The 19,305-nt window shown below is 35.3% G+C and overlaps 1 protein-coding gene across 14 annotated transcripts in view; it reads left to right on the top strand.

Annotated features, from left to right (window-relative positions):
- Positions 1-19,025, top strand: part of NAA16 (N-alpha-acetyltransferase 16, NatA auxiliary subunit) — a 66,477-nt gene extending 47,452 nt beyond the window's left edge. For 6 of the 14 annotated variants that reach the window (XR_012426876.1, XR_012426878.1, XM_005585726.4 and 3 more), the window contains 10 exons: positions 52-221; positions 554-706; positions 3,702-3,830; positions 9,399-9,612; positions 11,040-11,233; positions 14,188-14,296; positions 14,723-14,821; positions 15,596-15,739; positions 16,711-16,808; positions 17,416-19,025. Coding sequence is in view for 6 of the 14 variants with exons in the window: in XM_005585726.4 (XP_005585783.3) it covers positions 52-221; positions 554-706; positions 3,702-3,830; positions 9,399-9,612; positions 11,040-11,233; positions 14,188-14,296; positions 14,723-14,821; positions 15,596-15,739; positions 16,711-16,808; positions 17,416-17,613 (1,508 nt within the window). In the remaining 8 variants the exon portion in view is untranslated. Of the gene's footprint in view, positions 1-51; positions 222-553; positions 707-3,701; positions 3,831-4,120; positions 4,547-9,398; positions 9,613-11,039; positions 11,234-14,187; positions 14,297-14,722; positions 14,822-15,595; positions 15,740-16,710; positions 16,809-17,415 lie in introns of those variants that run through there. The other 8 variants (XR_012426875.1, XR_012426873.1, XR_012426877.1 and 5 more) reach the window with 5 other exon arrangements.
- Positions 19,026-19,305: the final 280 nt, after the last annotated feature.

The raw sequence follows: 19,305 nt of genomic DNA on the forward strand, positions 1-19,305 counted from the left end.
CAATTTGCTTTACATTCTTCCTATAATAATTTAATATTTGTTTGATTGCAGAGGATGGGGAGAAGGAACCCCCGACAACACTACTTTGGGTTCAGTATTTCCTGGCACAGCACTTTGATAAACTTGGACAGTATTCTCTGGCTTTGGATTATATTAATGCTGCAATTGCTAGTACTCCAACTCTAATAGAATTATTCTATATGAAGGCAAAAATTTACAAGGTAAAATCAGAATCCTGCTTTTTGAGTAGTTGAAGAATTCAGCTACTTTAAGAATCTTTGGAGTTTTTTCTTTGTGGAAATAAGTTCTAGGGCACCCTGATAATCTTTTTCTAATAATTCTGAGTAGTTTCATGTTATATTAATTGTATAATCGGTGTGTAATTAGATGTGTAATCATTTGAGCTCTTAGTGTGAACTGTAATTTTGATTTCTAAATAAATTTGACAGAAATGGTGACAGATTTCTTTTTGGTCTGTGTAAATTATTTTCCATTTTATTGTACTCATATTCTCTTGATTATAAATTGTGGTTCCTTTAATTATCTTTTGTAGCATATAGGTAATCTCAGAGAAGCTGCAAAGTGGATGGATGAAGCACAGTCTTTGGACACAGCTGATAGATTCATCAATTCCAAATGTGCAAAATACATGCTTCGAGCAAATATGATAAAAGAAGCAGAGGAAATGTGCTCCAAGTTCACAAGGGTAGGAAATAGCATACATGAACATATAATTGTCTAAATTAAGACGATTTGTGAAGTTTGCCACTGAAGTTCATAAAAATTCATTTTTGTTATTATTTTTTAAATCCCGTTTAACCCGTATCCTAAGAATGGTTTCTTACTGTGGTTGTGTATCTGTGTATGTGTATCTGGCAGGGGATGGTTAAACAATAGCAAGAGCAAAATATCTTGGTACATATATAAACAGTATGCCATACTTTAGCACTTACGTGTAAAATTTGATTTATATCTCAAATTCTTTGTCCCCCTAGTAATTTGTGACTGCTTTTTAATTCTGTCTTACTTTTTACTTGCTCATAGAGTTCTTTCTTTGTAGAAATAATTGCTGTGAACTAGTCTTTGTGACATTCAGGAATTTAAGTTTCCTGAGATGGGCTACACATCCATCCCTTTTCCCTCCTTCATGATTCCTTTATATCCTTTTCCACATAGACTTTCTGTTATAATACATGTTTATGGTTAAAAATATAAGTAGACTAATGAACAGAGTAGAAAGCTCAGAAGCAGATTTCACACATATTTGGAAAATGGGATATACCCAGAGATACCATAAAAATCAGAGATGAAAAGATATTGCTGGGACAATTAGTTACTTCTATTGGGGGAAAAACCCGCCAATATCCCTCTCTGTCACTGTACATGAATCAATTCCAGGTGGATTAAATATCAAATATGGAAAGCAAACCATTCATACTTATAGAAGAAAATATATAGGAGTTTATCTTTAGGATAAACTAATTCTAATATAATCTAACATAATCTAAAATTTTGCTGTACACAATCAGTTCCAAGATCAAATATGGAAAGCAAACCTTTCCAGCTTATAGAAGAAAATATATATGAGTTTATCTTTAGGATAAAGAAGCATTCTTTATGCTTGAGGTAGGAAGCATTTCTTGACACCAAAAGCATGTAAAGTAGAAGAGAAAAATTGAACTGGGCATGGTTGCATGTGCCTGTAGTCCCAGCTACCACATGGGAAATAGCACTAAGTTCAAAATCTTCAGTGCCCTTTCCACTATATCACAGGTTTGAAATTAAGAAGAGAGTACAAGGAATAAACATAAAACCAATTATGTTTTCAGAGAAAAGTACCACATGGAAGGCCAAGGTAGCGATCAGAAGTAAAATACAATTAAATATGAAGTATACAGGTTGAGCCTCCCAAACCTAAAATCCAAATTCCAAAATGCTCCAGAACTTGAAACTTTTTGAGCACTGGTATGGTGGTCAATGCTCATTGGAGCATTTTGGATTTTGGATTTTTGGGTTTGGGATGCTCAACCAGTAAGTATAATGCAAATATTCCAAAATCGAGAAGGTTTGCAACATTTCTGGTTCCAGACATTTCTGATAAGTGATACTAAATCTAGTGATTTTTAAGAAAACAAAAAAACCCAGAGATACTGGGATGCGACTTTAAAGGCACAGGAGAATGAGAAAGAAGGTGAGAGTTGGTTATTTAAGGAGAGTAGTCACCAAAATATGTGGCTCGACTTGCTCATCATAACTGCGTCTGATCATCCACTTTTGACAAGTTGCCATGCTATATGGCAAGGTTGTTCACTTTATCCACACTAGTTTGTTGGCCAGGCAAATCCATAATGTGTGATGAACAACATAATGAGGCAGGGGAAGAAAACTGCAAATGACCTGGAATAATCAGGATATATCTGCTTGCTAATAAATGAGTGAAGGGCGCATATTTCCTTCTCGCAGATTTTTCAGTTTAGAATTTTTGTACAGAGTTGCTGATGCATGTTGGATAGTTCTAGTTGATAAACTTTTTGAAATGAAAAGTAATACATTCCTCTTATAAAAATATGTGGCCATTAACAAAATGGAAAATACAACACAACCATAGTGAAGACAGAAAATACATCAACATTTCTCTTCACCCAGAGATAACTAATTTTTAGACTTTTAATGTGTTCTGAAAATTGAACTGATACACAAAATGTGAGTAAAAACTGTAGCCTGAAATCATCTATGTAAGCGTACCTTTGCCATCGTTTCCTGGGGTCAAAATATATTTTAAATGTCTCTTCTAAACTGTGACAAAACTTGAGTATCCTTGCACTTAATATTGGTTAATTTATGTCTCACACTCCTCTCAAAATTTTTATTGAGCCTGAATTAACAAATTCAGTTATTTGGTTTTGTCAGCCCACTGCAAAGGAGAAATATTAAAGTAGAAGAGTTGGCATGAAACAGGAGATGCTGATAGAAGCAGACACACGGGCACAAAGAAAGTGACAATGGAGGAGGGACACTGGGAAACCAAAAAACAGGCCTGCAACTATTACTAACAGATTTGACAAATACTGAATATACATAACAGTGACCCCGAGTCAGCAAGGAAGGCTGAAATAGCTTTTGCTTGAAGGGAGAAAATAGACAATACTTCATATGACACTTTCTTAAATAGATGAAATAAAAACTTTGGTGTTTGAAAAACTAAGATTTAGTAATTTGGAGTCTTTTCTATGAAGAGTGTTGAATACCCCAGCAGAGCTGGGTAAATAAGACATCATGTATATGTGTGTTTTCCATCTGATAACTGAGATGGCTCCTAAGTGACAGGTCGGTAGCAGACAGTGTGGATGTACTAGACAAAGATGATTCACGTCCCGGGTGGGATGGAGTGGGACGGTGCAAGATTTTATCACAATACTCAGAATGGCATGCAGTTGAAAACTTACGAATTGTTTATTTCTGCAGTTTTCCCTTTAATATTTTTAGACCATGGTCGACTGTGGGTAACTGAAACCATGGAAAGCGAAACCTTGGATAAGGGGAGACTATTGTAATGTAAAACCATGTTTGGAAACATACTGATATATTTGCTAATTGCTGCTATTGTCATGATAGTACTGTAGCCCTAGTTGTAAAGAGGAAATGATTTTTAGGATCTGTTTCATTGTTGCTCTCTATAGTTTTGAATGCTTCCATTTCAGGAAGGGACATCTGCCATGGAAAATCTAAATGAAATGCAGTGTATGTGGTTTCAGACAGAATGCATTTCAGCTTATCAGCGTCTGGGGAGATATGGGGATGCCTTGAAAAAATGTCATGAAGTAGAAAGGGTAAGTTGTTAGAATTTCGACTTCAGTTTTCTCTGTAAGGTGATAAAAAGCAGGTAGATTTCTACACGGGATCATCTGCCTCTTCTAACTTCTCTGGGAGCTTCATTGTGAAAAAAATTCTTGATCTTTAACCTTCTTTACATTCAGAAGTTGTAAACAGTGGATTGCTTTATTGATCCTCAAGTGATTATGCTTTTGACATGTCTATATATTTTTGTCTGGAGGAAAAAGATTGTTAGTAAACTATTATTGCTATTAACATAAATTCAAAATTTCTGTTCCCTAATTAGGCCATTATTTGATATTCATCACCACCCTAAGAGGACACACAGCTGATGGCAACCTCTTTCCCCTTTAAAACATCAGGATCTGGTCCGCAGTCAGCCTCTCTCCAGTTTGTCTTCCCAGGATATTTGCTCTCACATTCAGTATTCTGTATAACAATCTATGGCCAGTTTGCAGGCTTATTTTATTGCTTGCTTTTAGGATTATGTGTGTGATGTGCCTTAGTGAGGGGACTTTTCTTTTCCTTTGTGTGAATTTTTGTTTTCCTGTTCTTTGTCATCTCTGAAGCACTCTCCTTCCACATGGACCACAGGAGGAAAAGAGCCGCAAATGCACCCCTGAGGCAGTCCTCAGCAGCCCTCAGTTGTGGGGGCAATCGGCACCACTGTTCCCATCCTGACGCAGTATAGAACCACAGGCATCGTAGTCAGGTGAGCCTGATGTCTGCACCGTGGCAGTCACTTTGGCCTTTTTCCCATGTGAAACTTCTGAGATTACCCACAAGGAAGTCTAAATTTTAGGGGGTGGCTTTTGATGGGGACTGGAACTAGGATTATACCCAAGCATTTTTAGAAATAACCTAATTTTCGCTGTTTTTGTTTTTTGTTTGTTTGTTTTTCATGCCCTTTTAAGCCTGGGCTTGATGGCTGCATCTCTGGGGAAAATCCTCCTCATCTCCTTGAAAAATATGAAGCCCTTGGGATGATAGGTGAAATATCCAAGCATTCTAGTTAAATCAGGCTCTTGTTTCCTTGATGAAACCGCAGATCACTAGGTTGTTACACTCCCTAGAGGACCATTATTTTAAGAGCATTCTGCTTGTTATTAAGGAAAGATACATTTTTATTAACTAGGACATTCTCAGTGAGAAGTAAATTGTTTCCCTTATGAAGAGGCTGCTATAGGCACTTAGGAATTAGTAATTCAGCAAGACCATAACTAGAAATTTACCAGATTTTCTGTTTAAATGAAATTTGAATATCCTAAGGATCATTATAGTTCTGAACTTCTTGAACTTAAATTTGATTTCTTCTAACATTGATGACTATATTGCTTTATTCTTTTTAATTTTGAGAATTTTTAGAATATGATAAGTAGATCTTCCATGACTAAGTTTCATTTAGATTACGCTTTCCCTTAAATTTTTAGTGATTTTGGCTGAGTTGCATGGAAAAAAATTCCGTAATGTCAGAAAATCTACTGACATGGTTCAAGAAATTAAGTGGTAAAAAGCATTTTTGAAGAAAGAAACTATAGGAAAATCATTGGTTGTCATAGATTAAAATGGCAGAAATCATCACCCTCTGGTCATGTTACATAATTATTGTCGCTGGAAGCTTTAGGGTTTACTGTTAACATTTGAGATAAGAAAGAAGTAGAAACATTAGAAAAGAACCTACTCTTATGCCACTTGTAAGCTAGTCTAAAATGAATATATCCATACTAAAAGCAAATAAGGCATCTCTTTTGTAGATACTATGTATATTCTACATGTGTGGTTATATGTAGAAACGTGTTTCGTATAAATAGGGTGACTAAATAGGTTGATGGAATGATTAATGCTTAATTTCTAATATCTCAAATTCTTAATGATAAAATTGTAAGGATTTAGGAATAATTACAAGCTTCAGATTTATTATAATAGGTATCTACATGAGTTATCTTATGCCTGGGTTTTAAATATTTTAATAAGGACACGTACACCTTTCAGAAATAAAACTTTGCAGTTTACCTTCTAAATAGAAGGTTAGTGAATTGTGAAATAAGTTCAAATAAAGGTTTGGTCTTTATTCTGCTTTGAAGAAGTCATTCAGGAGTTCTTTTGTTGAAGGCAGTTTCAGCCAGGATACATACTGCTTTGAGCTCTTAGTAATTGGATTTGAAAAGTTGGAATTCTAGAATAAGCTAGTGTAGTATCTTTTCTGTTTTCATCTTGCCCAACCTCATAAGATTTTAGGGTTATATTTTAAGGTTTTGTAGTCCAACCCAATCTGATGTTTGAAACTTGAGTTTTATTAAAACAAAACGTTCTTCAAAATGTTAGATTTAAACTTGTGTTCAGAATAACATTTGAACCTATTTTATCTTTCAAGAATTGGGTTTTCTTTCTTTCCATTTTTTTTCTTTTACTGTTAGACTTCTGGTGATTGGATTATCATTATTTTAGAGTGCTGACTTAGATATGAAACAGGGCAACAATATATATATTTCTAATTCTTTAATAAGACCTAGGACTTCTGATAGATCTAAACATAGGAAGATCATAACTTTGTCTTCTACTGTATCTTAATCTTTATCAAATTGACAACATGCTTTATAACAACAGATTCTCTATTAAGTAAATTGAGTTGCTTATTTTCCTAGTTGACCTAGTTATTTTTTAAATCCAGAGGTTTTTGTTGCCTCTCTTTGTATAAGCTCTTACTAGTCACATCTGGGAACCCTGAGAGGTAGTGGGAAGGAGAATCTGGGCTAGGAGAGAGGTCCTAACAGAGCGAGACTCTGTCTTAAAAAAATAAATAAATAAATAAAATAAAAATAAAAAAGAATGGCTTTTTTTTTTTTTTTGAGACAGAGTCTCGCTCTCTTGCCGGGGCTGGAGTGCAGTGGCGCTATCTCGGCTGACTGCAAGCTCCGCCTCCCGGGTTCTTGCCATTCTCTTGCCTCAGCCTGGCGAGTAGCTGGGACTACAGGCGTCCGCCACCACACCTGGCTAATTTTTTTGTCTTTTTTAGTAGAGACGGGGTTTCACTGTGTTAGCCAGGATGGTCTCAATCTCCTGACCTCGTGATCCGCCCACCTCGACCTCCCAAAGTGCTGGGATTACAGGCTTGAGCCACCGCGCCCGGCCTGAACGGCTTTTCTTAATTCTTGCTTAGAGGGAGAGAGTTAAGGGCATGAGCTGTATGTTAAGATTTGAATACTTAGTTTTCTGCAGTGAGCTAAGTGATTTTTATCACGCCCTTCATGTTTGGCCAAAAGGTACAGGGAAACTAACTTTATCTGTTGATGTTGTGTAGCATATTTTTGTGTTTTGAGACTGAAAAATCAACCCAAGGGGGAGCTTCATGGTGATGGATTAGTTCTGTTTCTTATGGTAGTGGTTACATGAATCTACAAATGATAAATCACATAGAACTATACACACATTGTACCAATGTCAGTTTCTTGGTTTTGATACTGTATTGTAGTTACGTAGGCTATAACCTTTGGGGGAAACTGAGGGAAGGATATACACCTTTGCTACTTCCTCTGTATCTATAACCCCAAAGAAAAAGTTAAAAAAAATTCAACCCAAGATTATTTAGTTGTTTCTATATAGTGTTCTGCAATATACTGTTTTTTCAAAAGCAAATATTATAATCAGCTGTGGCTGCAGTATCCCACTTGTTTTTAATGTAGCCATATTCTGTCTATCACCATTAGTTTGTTATGGAGTGATTAACAAGCCAGGTTTGCTTGAGGCTGAGTGGGTTCCCAAGACACAATGCTTTCAGTGGAAAAACTGAGAGAACCTCTGGCAAACTAGGATAAGTTGGTCACCCAATTTATGGAAGACATTAACTGGAGAGAGGCAGCCTATGGGCTGTTACTGATAAAGAGGTGGCTTAAATATTTGTGGTTACATACGGCCCCCTCCAAGACTTGACTTAAAATCTGTATTAATGCTGCTAGGAATATCTCTTGAAGTTTGTCATCTGCCTTTTTCAGATGTTTCTCAACCTAAAAGAATGTCCTGTAATCTCTTAGATGTTTTCATCTGATTATGTGTTCCAGGACTTTAGCGCCGCCTTTTTTCTTTAGTTAACTGTATTGAATTTTTAAAATATTCTTGTGCTAGTTATAACTTGATTTACATTAAGAGAAACCACTAACAACTTTATGAAATATGTAATCCTTTGATTTTAAAAAAAAGTTCATGTTAATATTTATGATTTCATTTTATTGGTGGGAAAGATGCAGTTTTCAAATATAACATCATTAAAGCGTGGCTTTTTAGTCATAAACTAATGTGAAATGTTCACTTTTTCTGTTTCTTGCCCTCCATACTGTGTATTTTTATTCTTGTTATAATTTTTCTCTTAAAGTCTCAGGTACTTAATGTAATTCTGTATATAGTGTGTTTCTAATTACCAAGATAATTATCAGATGATTATGGATAATTACTAATGTGTCCTCTGCACAGTGACTTAACTATCCCCAGGACAGAGGGAACATGAACTAGTAGGAAGGCTTGATCTATATTGGTGTATTAAATCACTCATTTTTCTATATGATTTTGGAAAAACTAAAGTATAAAAAAAGAAGTCAGAGATGGAAATGCATGCAAGGGAAACAGTACAAGTGTAAGATTGTTTTGTTGGGGGAGGGGCAGGGGGTTAGTATTCACCTTTCATGGAAGGGATTAGTTCTGAACCTCGTTTGGCCATGGATCCATTGGAAATTGGATGAAAGCTTTTGAGCTCTCTCCTTAGGAAGAAGTTTTTATACTTGTTTATATATAGATTCCAGTTTCAGAACTTCTGCTAAAATGGAATGTAGGTAGTTAATGGGAGCTTATTGAGTAAGAGAAAACCATCAAGTTCTATATTTATGTAACAGTTTACTGTTGAAAATGAACTTTAAAATACATTATTTGATCCTTTTAACAACCTTAAGAAATTGGCTGTATGGATTTCTTTATTCTTAACTTAGATTACATAATTAAGGGTCTAGGAAATTAAATGGCTAATTCAAGATCTCATCCCTAATAAGAAGCTTATCTTTTGAGTGGGCAAATACTGTGCTTATTAAATGTCTGCTATGTATTAGGCCCTGTGGCAGGCAGTGGGTAAGGATTGCCCTTGAAAAGCGTAGAGTTGAGTAGATTTGTAAATATTTAGTGTGAACCTACACATATTTAGTCTTCATTTAGAGTTCTGTTTAACTGTGCCATGCTGGTTTTTAGGGAATATGGAGGAAGAGTATTTCATTAAAACTAAAACATTAATATATACTAATTTTCAGGTTAAAAAAATAACCTGATCTTTTGACTTATATAGAAGTTGAGTATCATCACAAAACATGATTTGTAGGGAATGGGCATGGTTTGTAGGAAGAGAAAGTTCAAGTCGAATGCAAAAAAAAATTCATATCCTTTATAGTGTTAAACATTGGAGAGGGCAGCTAAGTGAAAATTGTGACTGTTTAAATTGTTTTTTGGGCTTTTTACAATTTTTTTTTCACAAGGTAGACATTATTGACATAAATGTAAAGGTTAATTTTGTGATTTTTGTTTTTAAGCATTTTTTTGAGATAACCGATGACCAATTCGACTTCCATACATACTGCATGAGAAAGATGACCCTTCGTGCCTATGTTGACCTTTTGAGATTAGAAGATATACTCAGAAGACATGCCTTTTATTTCAAGGCTGCTAGATCAGCGATTGAAATATACTTGAAATTGTATGATAATCCCTTAACCAATGAAAGCAAACAACAAGAAATAAACTCAGGTAACTGAATAGGAACTTAAAAGATTTTAAAAGGACACTAAATTTCAGAATGCCATTAGCATACACAACACATAGAAAAAAATATATTGTCTTTGGAGTTGAAGACAAACATTAGATAAGTCATATGCCAAAAAACAAAAATGTTGTGGAGAGAGTTGAAAAAAGTGGGATGATATTTTGTAGCTGATGCTTCTAAATTAGTTTAATGGAATAACTTAGAATTCTTTTTGTTTTTATTGTCTGAAAGACCAATTTAGGAACTGGGTGTGGTGGTTCACACCTGTTATCACAGCACTTTGGGAGGCCAAGGCAGGCAGATCATTTGACGCCAGGAGTTCAAGACCAGTCTGGGCAACATAGCATTACCCCTGTCGCTACAACAATTTTAAAAAGACAAGTTTAGGAAACATAGATATGTCTGTGAACTAGTTTTTTTCTTTCTTTTTTAAAAAATTGTAACTGAAAATAGCTTTGAGCTCTTTCGGGAAAAATATATAATCTTAAAATTTCTAGTACCTACTTTATTAAAAATAATATCAGAATATCTGTACAGTGTTTTCACTAGAATGTTAATATCTAGGAATATTTGAGAAATAGTTAGCATGAAATGTGCCTAGATAACTATCTCAAATATTCCTAGGTATTCATTTCTAATATATAGTGTTTAGAGATCACAGGTGTTTTTATGTATTCTCACTTATTCTTGAAAGACTTGATATTGAAAAGGATAAAGTGATTTGCCTGGAGTCATGTATTGTGTAGGAGGCAGAAGTGGGCTACAATTGGTCAATTTTAGTTAATGCAACATTTACTGGCTATCCTTTGTGTGCCCAACTTTGTGCTAGTCACTGGGGATACACTTTCTAAAAACTTTTATATGGGTTGCCTCTGCGTCCCTCCTTGCCCAGCCAAAAAAACAGAAAAAAAAGTATACAACTGGCCCTCCATTTTTGTGGGTTCCACATGGGTGGATTCAATCAACCACAAATCAAAAATATGTTTTTTTAAATTGCATCTCCACTGAACATGTCCAGACTTTTTTCTTGTCATTATTAATATTTCCTGAACAATGCAGTATAACAACTGTTTACATAGCATTTACATTATTTTAGGCATACCTATAGACCATAATATAATTTATGAAAAAGTGAAATCATTATATGCAACTTAAAGCAAAAGGAAGGTGAAAGATTTAAAAGCTGATCTAAAGTATACGGGAGGATGTGCATAGGTTGTATGCAAAGACTGTGTCATTTTATATCACAGGCTTGTGTATCAGTGGATGTTTTGGGGTGGGGGGGTTGGGGGTCCTGAACCAATTGCCCACTGATACCAAGGGACAACCATACTAACAGTATGTATTACAGAAGAATACGAGGAAAATGCAAACATTGACTCAGAATTTTTGTTCATTTGGATATTTATAGAAAACCTGTCAGCCAAAGAATTGAAGAAAATGCTTAGCAAGCAGAGAAGAGCCCAGAAAAAGGCTAAGCTAGAAGAAGAAAGAAAGCATGCAGAAAGAGAACGTCAACAGAAAAATCAAAAGAAAAAAAGAGATGAAGAAGAAGAAGAAGCCAGTGGCCTTAAGGAAGAACTTATACCTGAAAAATTAGAAAGGGTGAGATGGGTTTTACTGTCTTTGTTATTTGGTAAAATTTATTTTATTTGGTTCTGTTCTGACAGTTAACATGATTTATTTAAATCTGTAAGAAGCCATTTGAAATATTTCAAGGTTTTAACAATAGCTGTCAATTATCTTTGAGTGACAATGTACAAATTTTGGCTAATGCAGGTTGTACATAGAATTGTAATTGTAGTAGGCAAAGTAATGGCCCTGCAAAGGTGTCTGTGTTCTGATCCCCCCAACCTGTGAATATGTAACCTTACATGGCAGGGGAGAATTAAGGTGGGGGATGGAATTTATGGTTGTAATGAATTGACCTCAAGATAGAGAGGGTAGCCTGGATTGTCCATGTGGTCCTAGTATCATCAAAAGGGGCCTTAAAAGTTGAGGATGCTAGCAGCAGAGGTCAGAATGATGCAGTGTCAGGAGGACTCAACCTGCTGTTGCTGGCTTTGAAGATGGAAGGAGGGTGCCACAAGCTTAAGGAATGTGGGCAGTCTAGAGAAGCTAAAAAAGGCATTGAACGGATTCCCGTTTCAAGTCTTCAAAGAGAATGCAGTCCTGCTGACACCTTGATTGTAAGCCCAGTGAGACCCATGTTGGAATTTTAACCTATAAGAACTATAACATAGTAAGTTGTTTTAAGTCACTAAATATTTGGTAATTTGTTACAGCAGCAGTACAATTGTCCATTACATATGGAATCATTTCACCTTATATGTCTTATTAGAAATGTTTTAGCTACAAAGAGATAGTACCTCCAGGATTTTCTCAAGTGTTAATAGTTGTTTTGAGATCAGATTTAAGGAAGTGTTTAGTTTTTTGGTTTATTCACTGTAAGTCTAATACAGTTGACCTTTGAACAACATAGGTTTGAACTTCGAGGGTCCAGCAAAGGACAGTTTGATAACTTTAGAAAGATGTTTGGCTTAAAAAATGTCCAGATAACATAACAATCAACTTCTCACCAAGAGCCAGCAGGGAAGTTTCAGATGCTATTGAGAAAATCCTTGAGGGGAAGGAGTATCTGCCTGAACAGATTTTTAATGTAGACAAAAAGTGCTCTATAACAGGGAAAAATAAAAGCCACAAAGGACATCTATTAGTAAGGAAAATAAGCGAACACCAGGATTTAAGGCAGGAAGGGATAAGCTAACTCTACCATTTTGTGCAAATGCAGTTGGGATTATGACCATGGCTGGCCTTATCTATAAAGCTACTAACCCCTGAGCCTTGAAGGGAAAAGATAATAGCTGTCAGTCTTTTGGTTTTACAACAAGAAGGCCTGGACAGTGAGAACCCTTTTTCTGGATTGGTTCCATTAATGCTTTTTGTCTCTGAAGTGAGGAAGTACCTTGCCAGTAATGGACTGCCTTTTAAAGTTCTTTTGATAACTGGACAGAACCCCTGGCCATCCAGAACCTCATGAGTTCAACTCCAAAAGTGTATAAGTGGCCTACCTGACCCCAAACATGTCTCTAATTCCGCCTCTAGATTAGATTGGGGGGTCATAAGGACCTTTAAGACTCATTATGTCTGGTACTCTGTGGAAAGGATTTTCAGCGCTATGGAGGAGAACGCCAGTAGAACATTATGAAAGTCTGGAAGGATTACATCATTGAGGATGCCGTCATTTTTAACAGATAAAGCATTGAAAGCCATCAAACCTGAAACAATAAGTCCCTGCTGGTGTCCAGATGTTGTATACAACTTCACAGGATTTATGACAGAACCAATCAAAGAAATCATAAAAGAGATTGTGGATATGGCAAACAAAAAAAGTGGAGATGGCGGTAAAGGGCTTCAAGATTAGGAAACCTGGAGAAATTCAAGAGCTAATAAATGCCACCACAGAGGAGTTAATAGAAGGCAACTTGATGGAGATGAGTGCTTCCAAACTATTGCCAGATGCTGAGGAAGAAGACATAGAAGCAGTAGTGCCGGAAAACAGACGGACATTAGACATTCTGGCAGAAGAGTTCCGATTATTCAAGACTATTTTTGACTTTTATGACATGGACCCTTCTATGATACAGGCATTGAAACCAAAGCAAACAGTGGAAAGATTGGTACATCTTTGTACATTTGGCACATTGACACACATCTGTTAGCATTTGAAACATTTTTAAATAAAAAGCAAAAAAGAAATTATAGTGTACTTCTGTAAAGTTAGATGGAATGTGCCTGCCTCTTCTGCTTCCCTTTCTACCTCCTACATCCCCGCCATCTTTGAGGTAGCAAAACCAGCCCCTCCTCTTCACCTACTCAACATGAAGACAAGGATAATGATCCACTTCCACTTAATGAGTAGCAAATATATTTTCTCTTCCTTATGACTTTCTTAATAACATTTTATTTTCTATATCTTACTTTATTGTAAGAATACAGTATATAATATATACAATATGTGTTAATCAGCTGTTCATGTTATTGGTAAGGCTTCCAGTCAACAATAGGCTATTAGTAGTGAAGTTGGGAGAGTCAGAAGTTACACACAGATTTTCAACTGCATGGGGGAGGGTCAGCTCCCCTAATGCTCTTGTTGTTCATGGGTCAACTATATTATAAGCATTTTAAATTTTATTAACGTCTCTTTACTATTTGATGCCATTTTATTTGTCTCCTTACTTTAGATATGTATAGTATATAAGGGACTGTCAGTACATGATGTACCATCTCTTTAAGTCTGTGGAATAACTTTATGTATTTTTTTGTTTTAGTAAAATTATCTTGATTTTGTAGCCAGAAAAAAAGCTATTTCTGTTTTGAAAAGTATTGATTGTATACTTTGAATTTATTTACAGATGATTTTTAAATGTTTTCTTGTTTTTTAGTTTTATAAAGAAAGCCATCTAAATTACTTTAGACATATGTTAATATAAAATTTTAGGGGAAATTTGACTTGTGCTGATGTTTTTTAAGTAATTTTCCTTTCTGTTTCAAAATAGGTAGAAAATCCATTAGAGGAAGCCGTTAAGTTCCTTATACCTCTTAAGAACCTTGTTGCTGATAACATTGACACTCATCTGTTAGCATTTGAAATATATTTTAGAAAAGGTAATAAATAGTTTGAATTCAGTTTTTAATCTTTAATTATACTTGTGACCATATTCAGTGTAATCTTTGTCAGTTAGTTCTATTTTTGTTTCTTAGATTTCCATTTCAGCCTTCTACAAAGGCTCTTTTCCTTGGCTACTCAAAACTTAAGTGGGTAATAAATTAGAATAGTACTATCAAATCCAGTGTAAGAATAGTTTGAACAATCATACAAATTGTCTACCTGAAGCAATTTTTTATGATTTTTCAAGCTTTTCTTTAGAAAGCCATAGTTGACTTTGATAGCCAGAGTCAACTTTAAATTTTGCTTAAGAGTGTTATAAAAAAGGTAGCATTTTGTTATTGGACTTAAGTGAGACTAAAATAAACTGAGGAAAATAACATGTAAGTATTAATGCTATTACTTTTGTATTTTTTCTGACACAGGCAAGTTTCTGTTAATGCTGCAGTCTGTCAAACGAGCTTTTGCCATTAACAGTAATAACCCGTGGTTACATGAATGTTTAATTAGATTTTCTAAATCTGGTAAGTATAAAAAAGGCCCATATTTACATTTATGATTTATATCATTTCTAAGGGGAGGCAATTGTTAAATCACTGTTGATCTGATAAATATTTGATAACCCTCTCTTTGTGAAGTAAAAAGCCCTGATTTGTATTTTCATGATACACATACTCTGATCATGGCCCGAGCTGTCAATGGGATGCCACTGAGAGAAGCAAATATAAGTTGTTTTACATTAAGCTGGTGGACATTAAAGAGATTTGCAATAACATAAAGCAAAATAAATAATAATTTACATAGTTAAATGAACATGTGTCTATAAAATAGACATGTTACCAGGAGATGGTAGAAATGAGTGCATTTGCTAGGATGTATTTATATTCCAAAGGAACAATAATTTTACTATGTAAAATCAAGTTTAATAATAAAGGGTTTTTGTTGTTGTTGTTTTTGAGACAGTGGAGTGCAATGGCATGATCTTGGCTCACTGCAACCTCCACCTCCCGGGTTCAAGCGATTCTCCTGACTCAGCCTCTTGAGTAGCTGGGACTACAGGCGCGTACCACCACGCCCGGCTAATTTTTTTGTTGTTAGTAGAGATGAGGTTTCACCATGTTGGCCAGGCAGGTCTCAAACTCCTGACGTCAAGTGATTCGCCCACCTCAGCCTCCCAGAGTGCTGGGATTACAGGTGTGAGCCACCGCGCCCGGCCATAAAGGGTTTTCAGTAGGTTTTTTTTTTTCCCCCGAAGGACAGATCAAAAACAAAAAATCCAAATGTTTTTGTTTTTATAGTGTCTAATCATAGTAATCTTCCAGACATTGTGAGCCAAGTTCTATCTCAAGAAATGCAGAAAATATTTGTCAACAAGGATTTGGAAAGTTTTAATGAGGATTTTCTGAAACATAATGCTACCTCTCTTCAGCATCTACTTTCAGGTTTGTATGTAGCCCCCAGGGTTAAAATGCCTATGGAAAAAGCGAACAAAGAGAAAGTTTTGACACCCCCAAAATTTAAAGCAAATGAACAGTACTTACTGTAAGTATGGGGAGAGAAATGTGGACAAATTTAATGTTATGTTCAATAATAGGGGAAACAGTGATGGATTCATAGGATGTAATATCAGATTTAAAGTGATGTTTATTTAAAGGGTTTGTAATAATGGGCAAATACTTTCATAATACATGTGCAGGATTGAACATACAATGTAATCTCAACTGTACATGGGAAAAAGGCTGAAAGGAAGTGTCTACGAAAGCTTTAATGTTGATTTGGGGTGTGTGGTTATGAATGATTTCTTTTTTCTTTTCTTTTTTTTTTTTTTTGAAATGGAGCCTCACTCTGTCACCCAAGCTGGAGTATATTTTTTCTTCTAATTTATAGGAGAAATATAAACTGTGTTTTATTTTTTAAAATTTTACTTTGTTTTTGAATATGCAAACATTTTCCTGTTTTCCCCACCCCCACTCTCCTCCTCTGTGACAGTAATTCCTTAGATGTTTTATTTTAGAATATCTTTTTTCATAGTTTTGGCTAAAATACTGATTGATACCACAGGGCAGTCCATATTTACATTTTGAATTTTATTTCTAAGGGAAGGAAGTTGTTAAATCACTGTTCATCTGATAGATGTTTAATAACCATCCTTTTGTGAAGGGAAAAGCTCTGATTTGTAGTGTATTTTCATGATATAAATACTCTGATCATGGCCTAAGCTATCAATGGGATGCTACTAAATAGGAGGTAGGAAAGAAATGTCACACTTGGCTCTCATGAGCTGGTAGGAGCCAGCTCCAGCTTACCACTGTTTAAACACTTAAAACCATATTTTAAGTCACTGGCCACTTGATATCACATAAAATGTAAAGTATAGGTGTTTAATTCATTTTGAAATGCCTTGGTATTTCAGGTGCTAAAATGATGTATTTTCTGGACAAGTCAAGGCAAGAGAAAGCAATTGCTATAGCCACTAGACTGGATGAAACTATAAAAGATAAAAATGTAAAGGTAAGATTTTTTCATTGGCTGATTTATGCTTACACTGTGGTCTAACAAAACGTGTCTTTACAGCATAATTCTTAAGTAAGCCTTCAGAGTTACACCTGGATGTTCAGAGTTATGCCTGGATGTGTAACCTTAGGCAAGTTATGTCTCTTAGCTCTATCAGTTATGAGATGTGTAACTTTAGGCAAGTTATGTCTCTTAGCTTCTTTTTCCTCATTTTTCAGATGAGGGTGAAAATACTACTGCTCTCACAGAATCCATGTAAGAGTTAACTGAAATAATAAAACGTGAAGTGCTTATTATGCCTGGCACGTTGTTAAGTACTCAGTAAATGTGAGCTATTGTTAGTAAAGGACACTTTGATTTTTAGTGATCACAGTTTTAAAAGGTTCTGTTTTTCAGTTATTGGAATTTTACTGCCTTTTTCAGGGTTGATTTTTTAATGTGCCTTTTTTGAGGTGATCGCTTGCTGTGTAGATTGCAAGGCATTATTTTAGACTGGGGCAGCTTTTCTCAGTTTGATTAACACATTGCATCTTTTGATTAAAGTGGTTATTAATTGCGAGCTTATTATTTTTAAATAATTTGTGTTTTCCCTTTGTTTCACTAGACATTAATAAAGGTTTCTGAAGCACTGCTTGATGGCAGCTTTGGGAACTGTAGTTCCCAATATGAAGAATATAGGATGGCCTGTCATAACCTGCTTCCTTTTACATCTGCCTTCTTGCCTGCTGTGAATGAAGTTGACAATCCTAATGTGGCACTGAACCATACAGCTAATTATGATGTCTTGGCAAATGAAATTTGAAATCTCCTAGAAGGTAGACACCTATAGACTCAAAGCTGAATTGAGATCAGGGTTTCTTTTCCAGGGTGCATTTTAATACATGTATGAAATGAAATATTTGGTTAGGATTTTTAAATGGCATATTCTGTAAGCTTATTTTATTCTTTACCTGACCTGCCAATTTACACAACCATCTGTTAAAATTACCTGTTTGTTCTTACACAGTTTTGTGGTAGCTGTCGCTTCTATATGATAATTTCTTACTAAGCTAAGTTGTATACAACCCCACTGTATTATTTTCTTTAGATTCTGATTTCAGGATCTGTGCTTTGATTCCTCATCTGTTTGTTTTATTATTTGCTTGCTTTTTAATTAAAGTGCGTCAGTTTTAAAGTGTTAACTATATGTTAAAAACAATATGGAGGCTGGCTCACACCTGTAATCCCAGCACTTTGGGAGGCCCAGATCGGCAGATCACCTGAGGTCAGAAGATCGAGATCAGCCTGGCCAACATGGTGAAACCCCTTCTCTGCTGAAACTACAAAAATTTAGCCAGACGTGGTGGCACGCACCTGTAATCCCAGCTACTCAGGAGCTGAGGCAGGAGAATCGCTTGAACCTGGGAGGTGGAGGTTGCAGTGAGCCGAGATCACGCCACTGCACTCCAGCATGGGCAACAGAGCAAGACTCCATCTCATAAAAAAGGAATTCTTCTTGGCAGATACTGAAGTTTATTTTAAAATTTAATTCGCCCTTTTTTTCATTGTAATATTTCGTGGTTTACTATTTCCTTTGTAGTATTCATAAAAATTGTATTTTCTGGTTGAATAGGGGTACTCTAGTTTTATGTAGATGATTTCAGAATGTGAAGGCTGTTTTGCCTGTCAGTCATGTAAATTCACTGGTAAAATTGTTGCATCTCTCTCCCAGTCTTAAAAGCCCACAGGCAAGAATTAATGCTTTCTTAACTAAGTTACTTCAGTGTTAACAAGTAGCTTATACTGAGGTATGCTTCAGGGGAGCATTATAGGGCAGAAAACAAATTAAAATGAAACATTCTTATAGCCATGCATTGACCATTAAATGCATTTTTATATCTCAGCAGAATGAGATTTGAAACTCATTAGTTTAACTATTAAAACATAGTGTTGTTAAACAGTATTTTTGGGGGGGATGGGTGAATAGCTTTTTGTTCTATCTTGTACAGAAAACAGTAATGGAATCACTTATGTTCAGAACCTTGTAAATATGTCTGTAATATTAATGCTTCCCTTTATTAAGACAAATATACATTCAAAAAGGGAGATTTTATTTAGACACACGTTTTCTTTCACCCTAATCTATTTAGATTCATACTTTTTGCGACAGGAAAAACTCACTGTAAAATAATGCCAACGTAGATAATGCTATAATAAATTATTTTGTACACAGTTGCTTATTTATGTTTATGTTTGTGTTTTGTTACTGCTTCACACTACCAATATTTTCTGCAAAATATTCTTCGAGGAAGTAAAAACTTAATCACCTTAATCTTTTCAAGTTTTATAAAAAATGTAATTCTCAGTAACCACCTACCCAGTATATTTTTGTGCTGCAGTAGCTTGTCATTTAGTATTTTAATAATTTTGTAACTACAGATGATCATTGGCTTAGGATGGTGTAAGATTTTTCAACTCTACCATGGTGTGAAAGTGATATGCTTCAGTAGAAACG

The sequence above is a fragment of the Macaca fascicularis genome, chromosome 17, assembly GCF_037993035.2.
Source record: "Macaca fascicularis isolate 582-1 chromosome 17, T2T-MFA8v1.1".
Taxonomy (NCBI): Eukaryota; Metazoa; Chordata; class Mammalia; order Primates; family Cercopithecidae; genus Macaca; species Macaca fascicularis.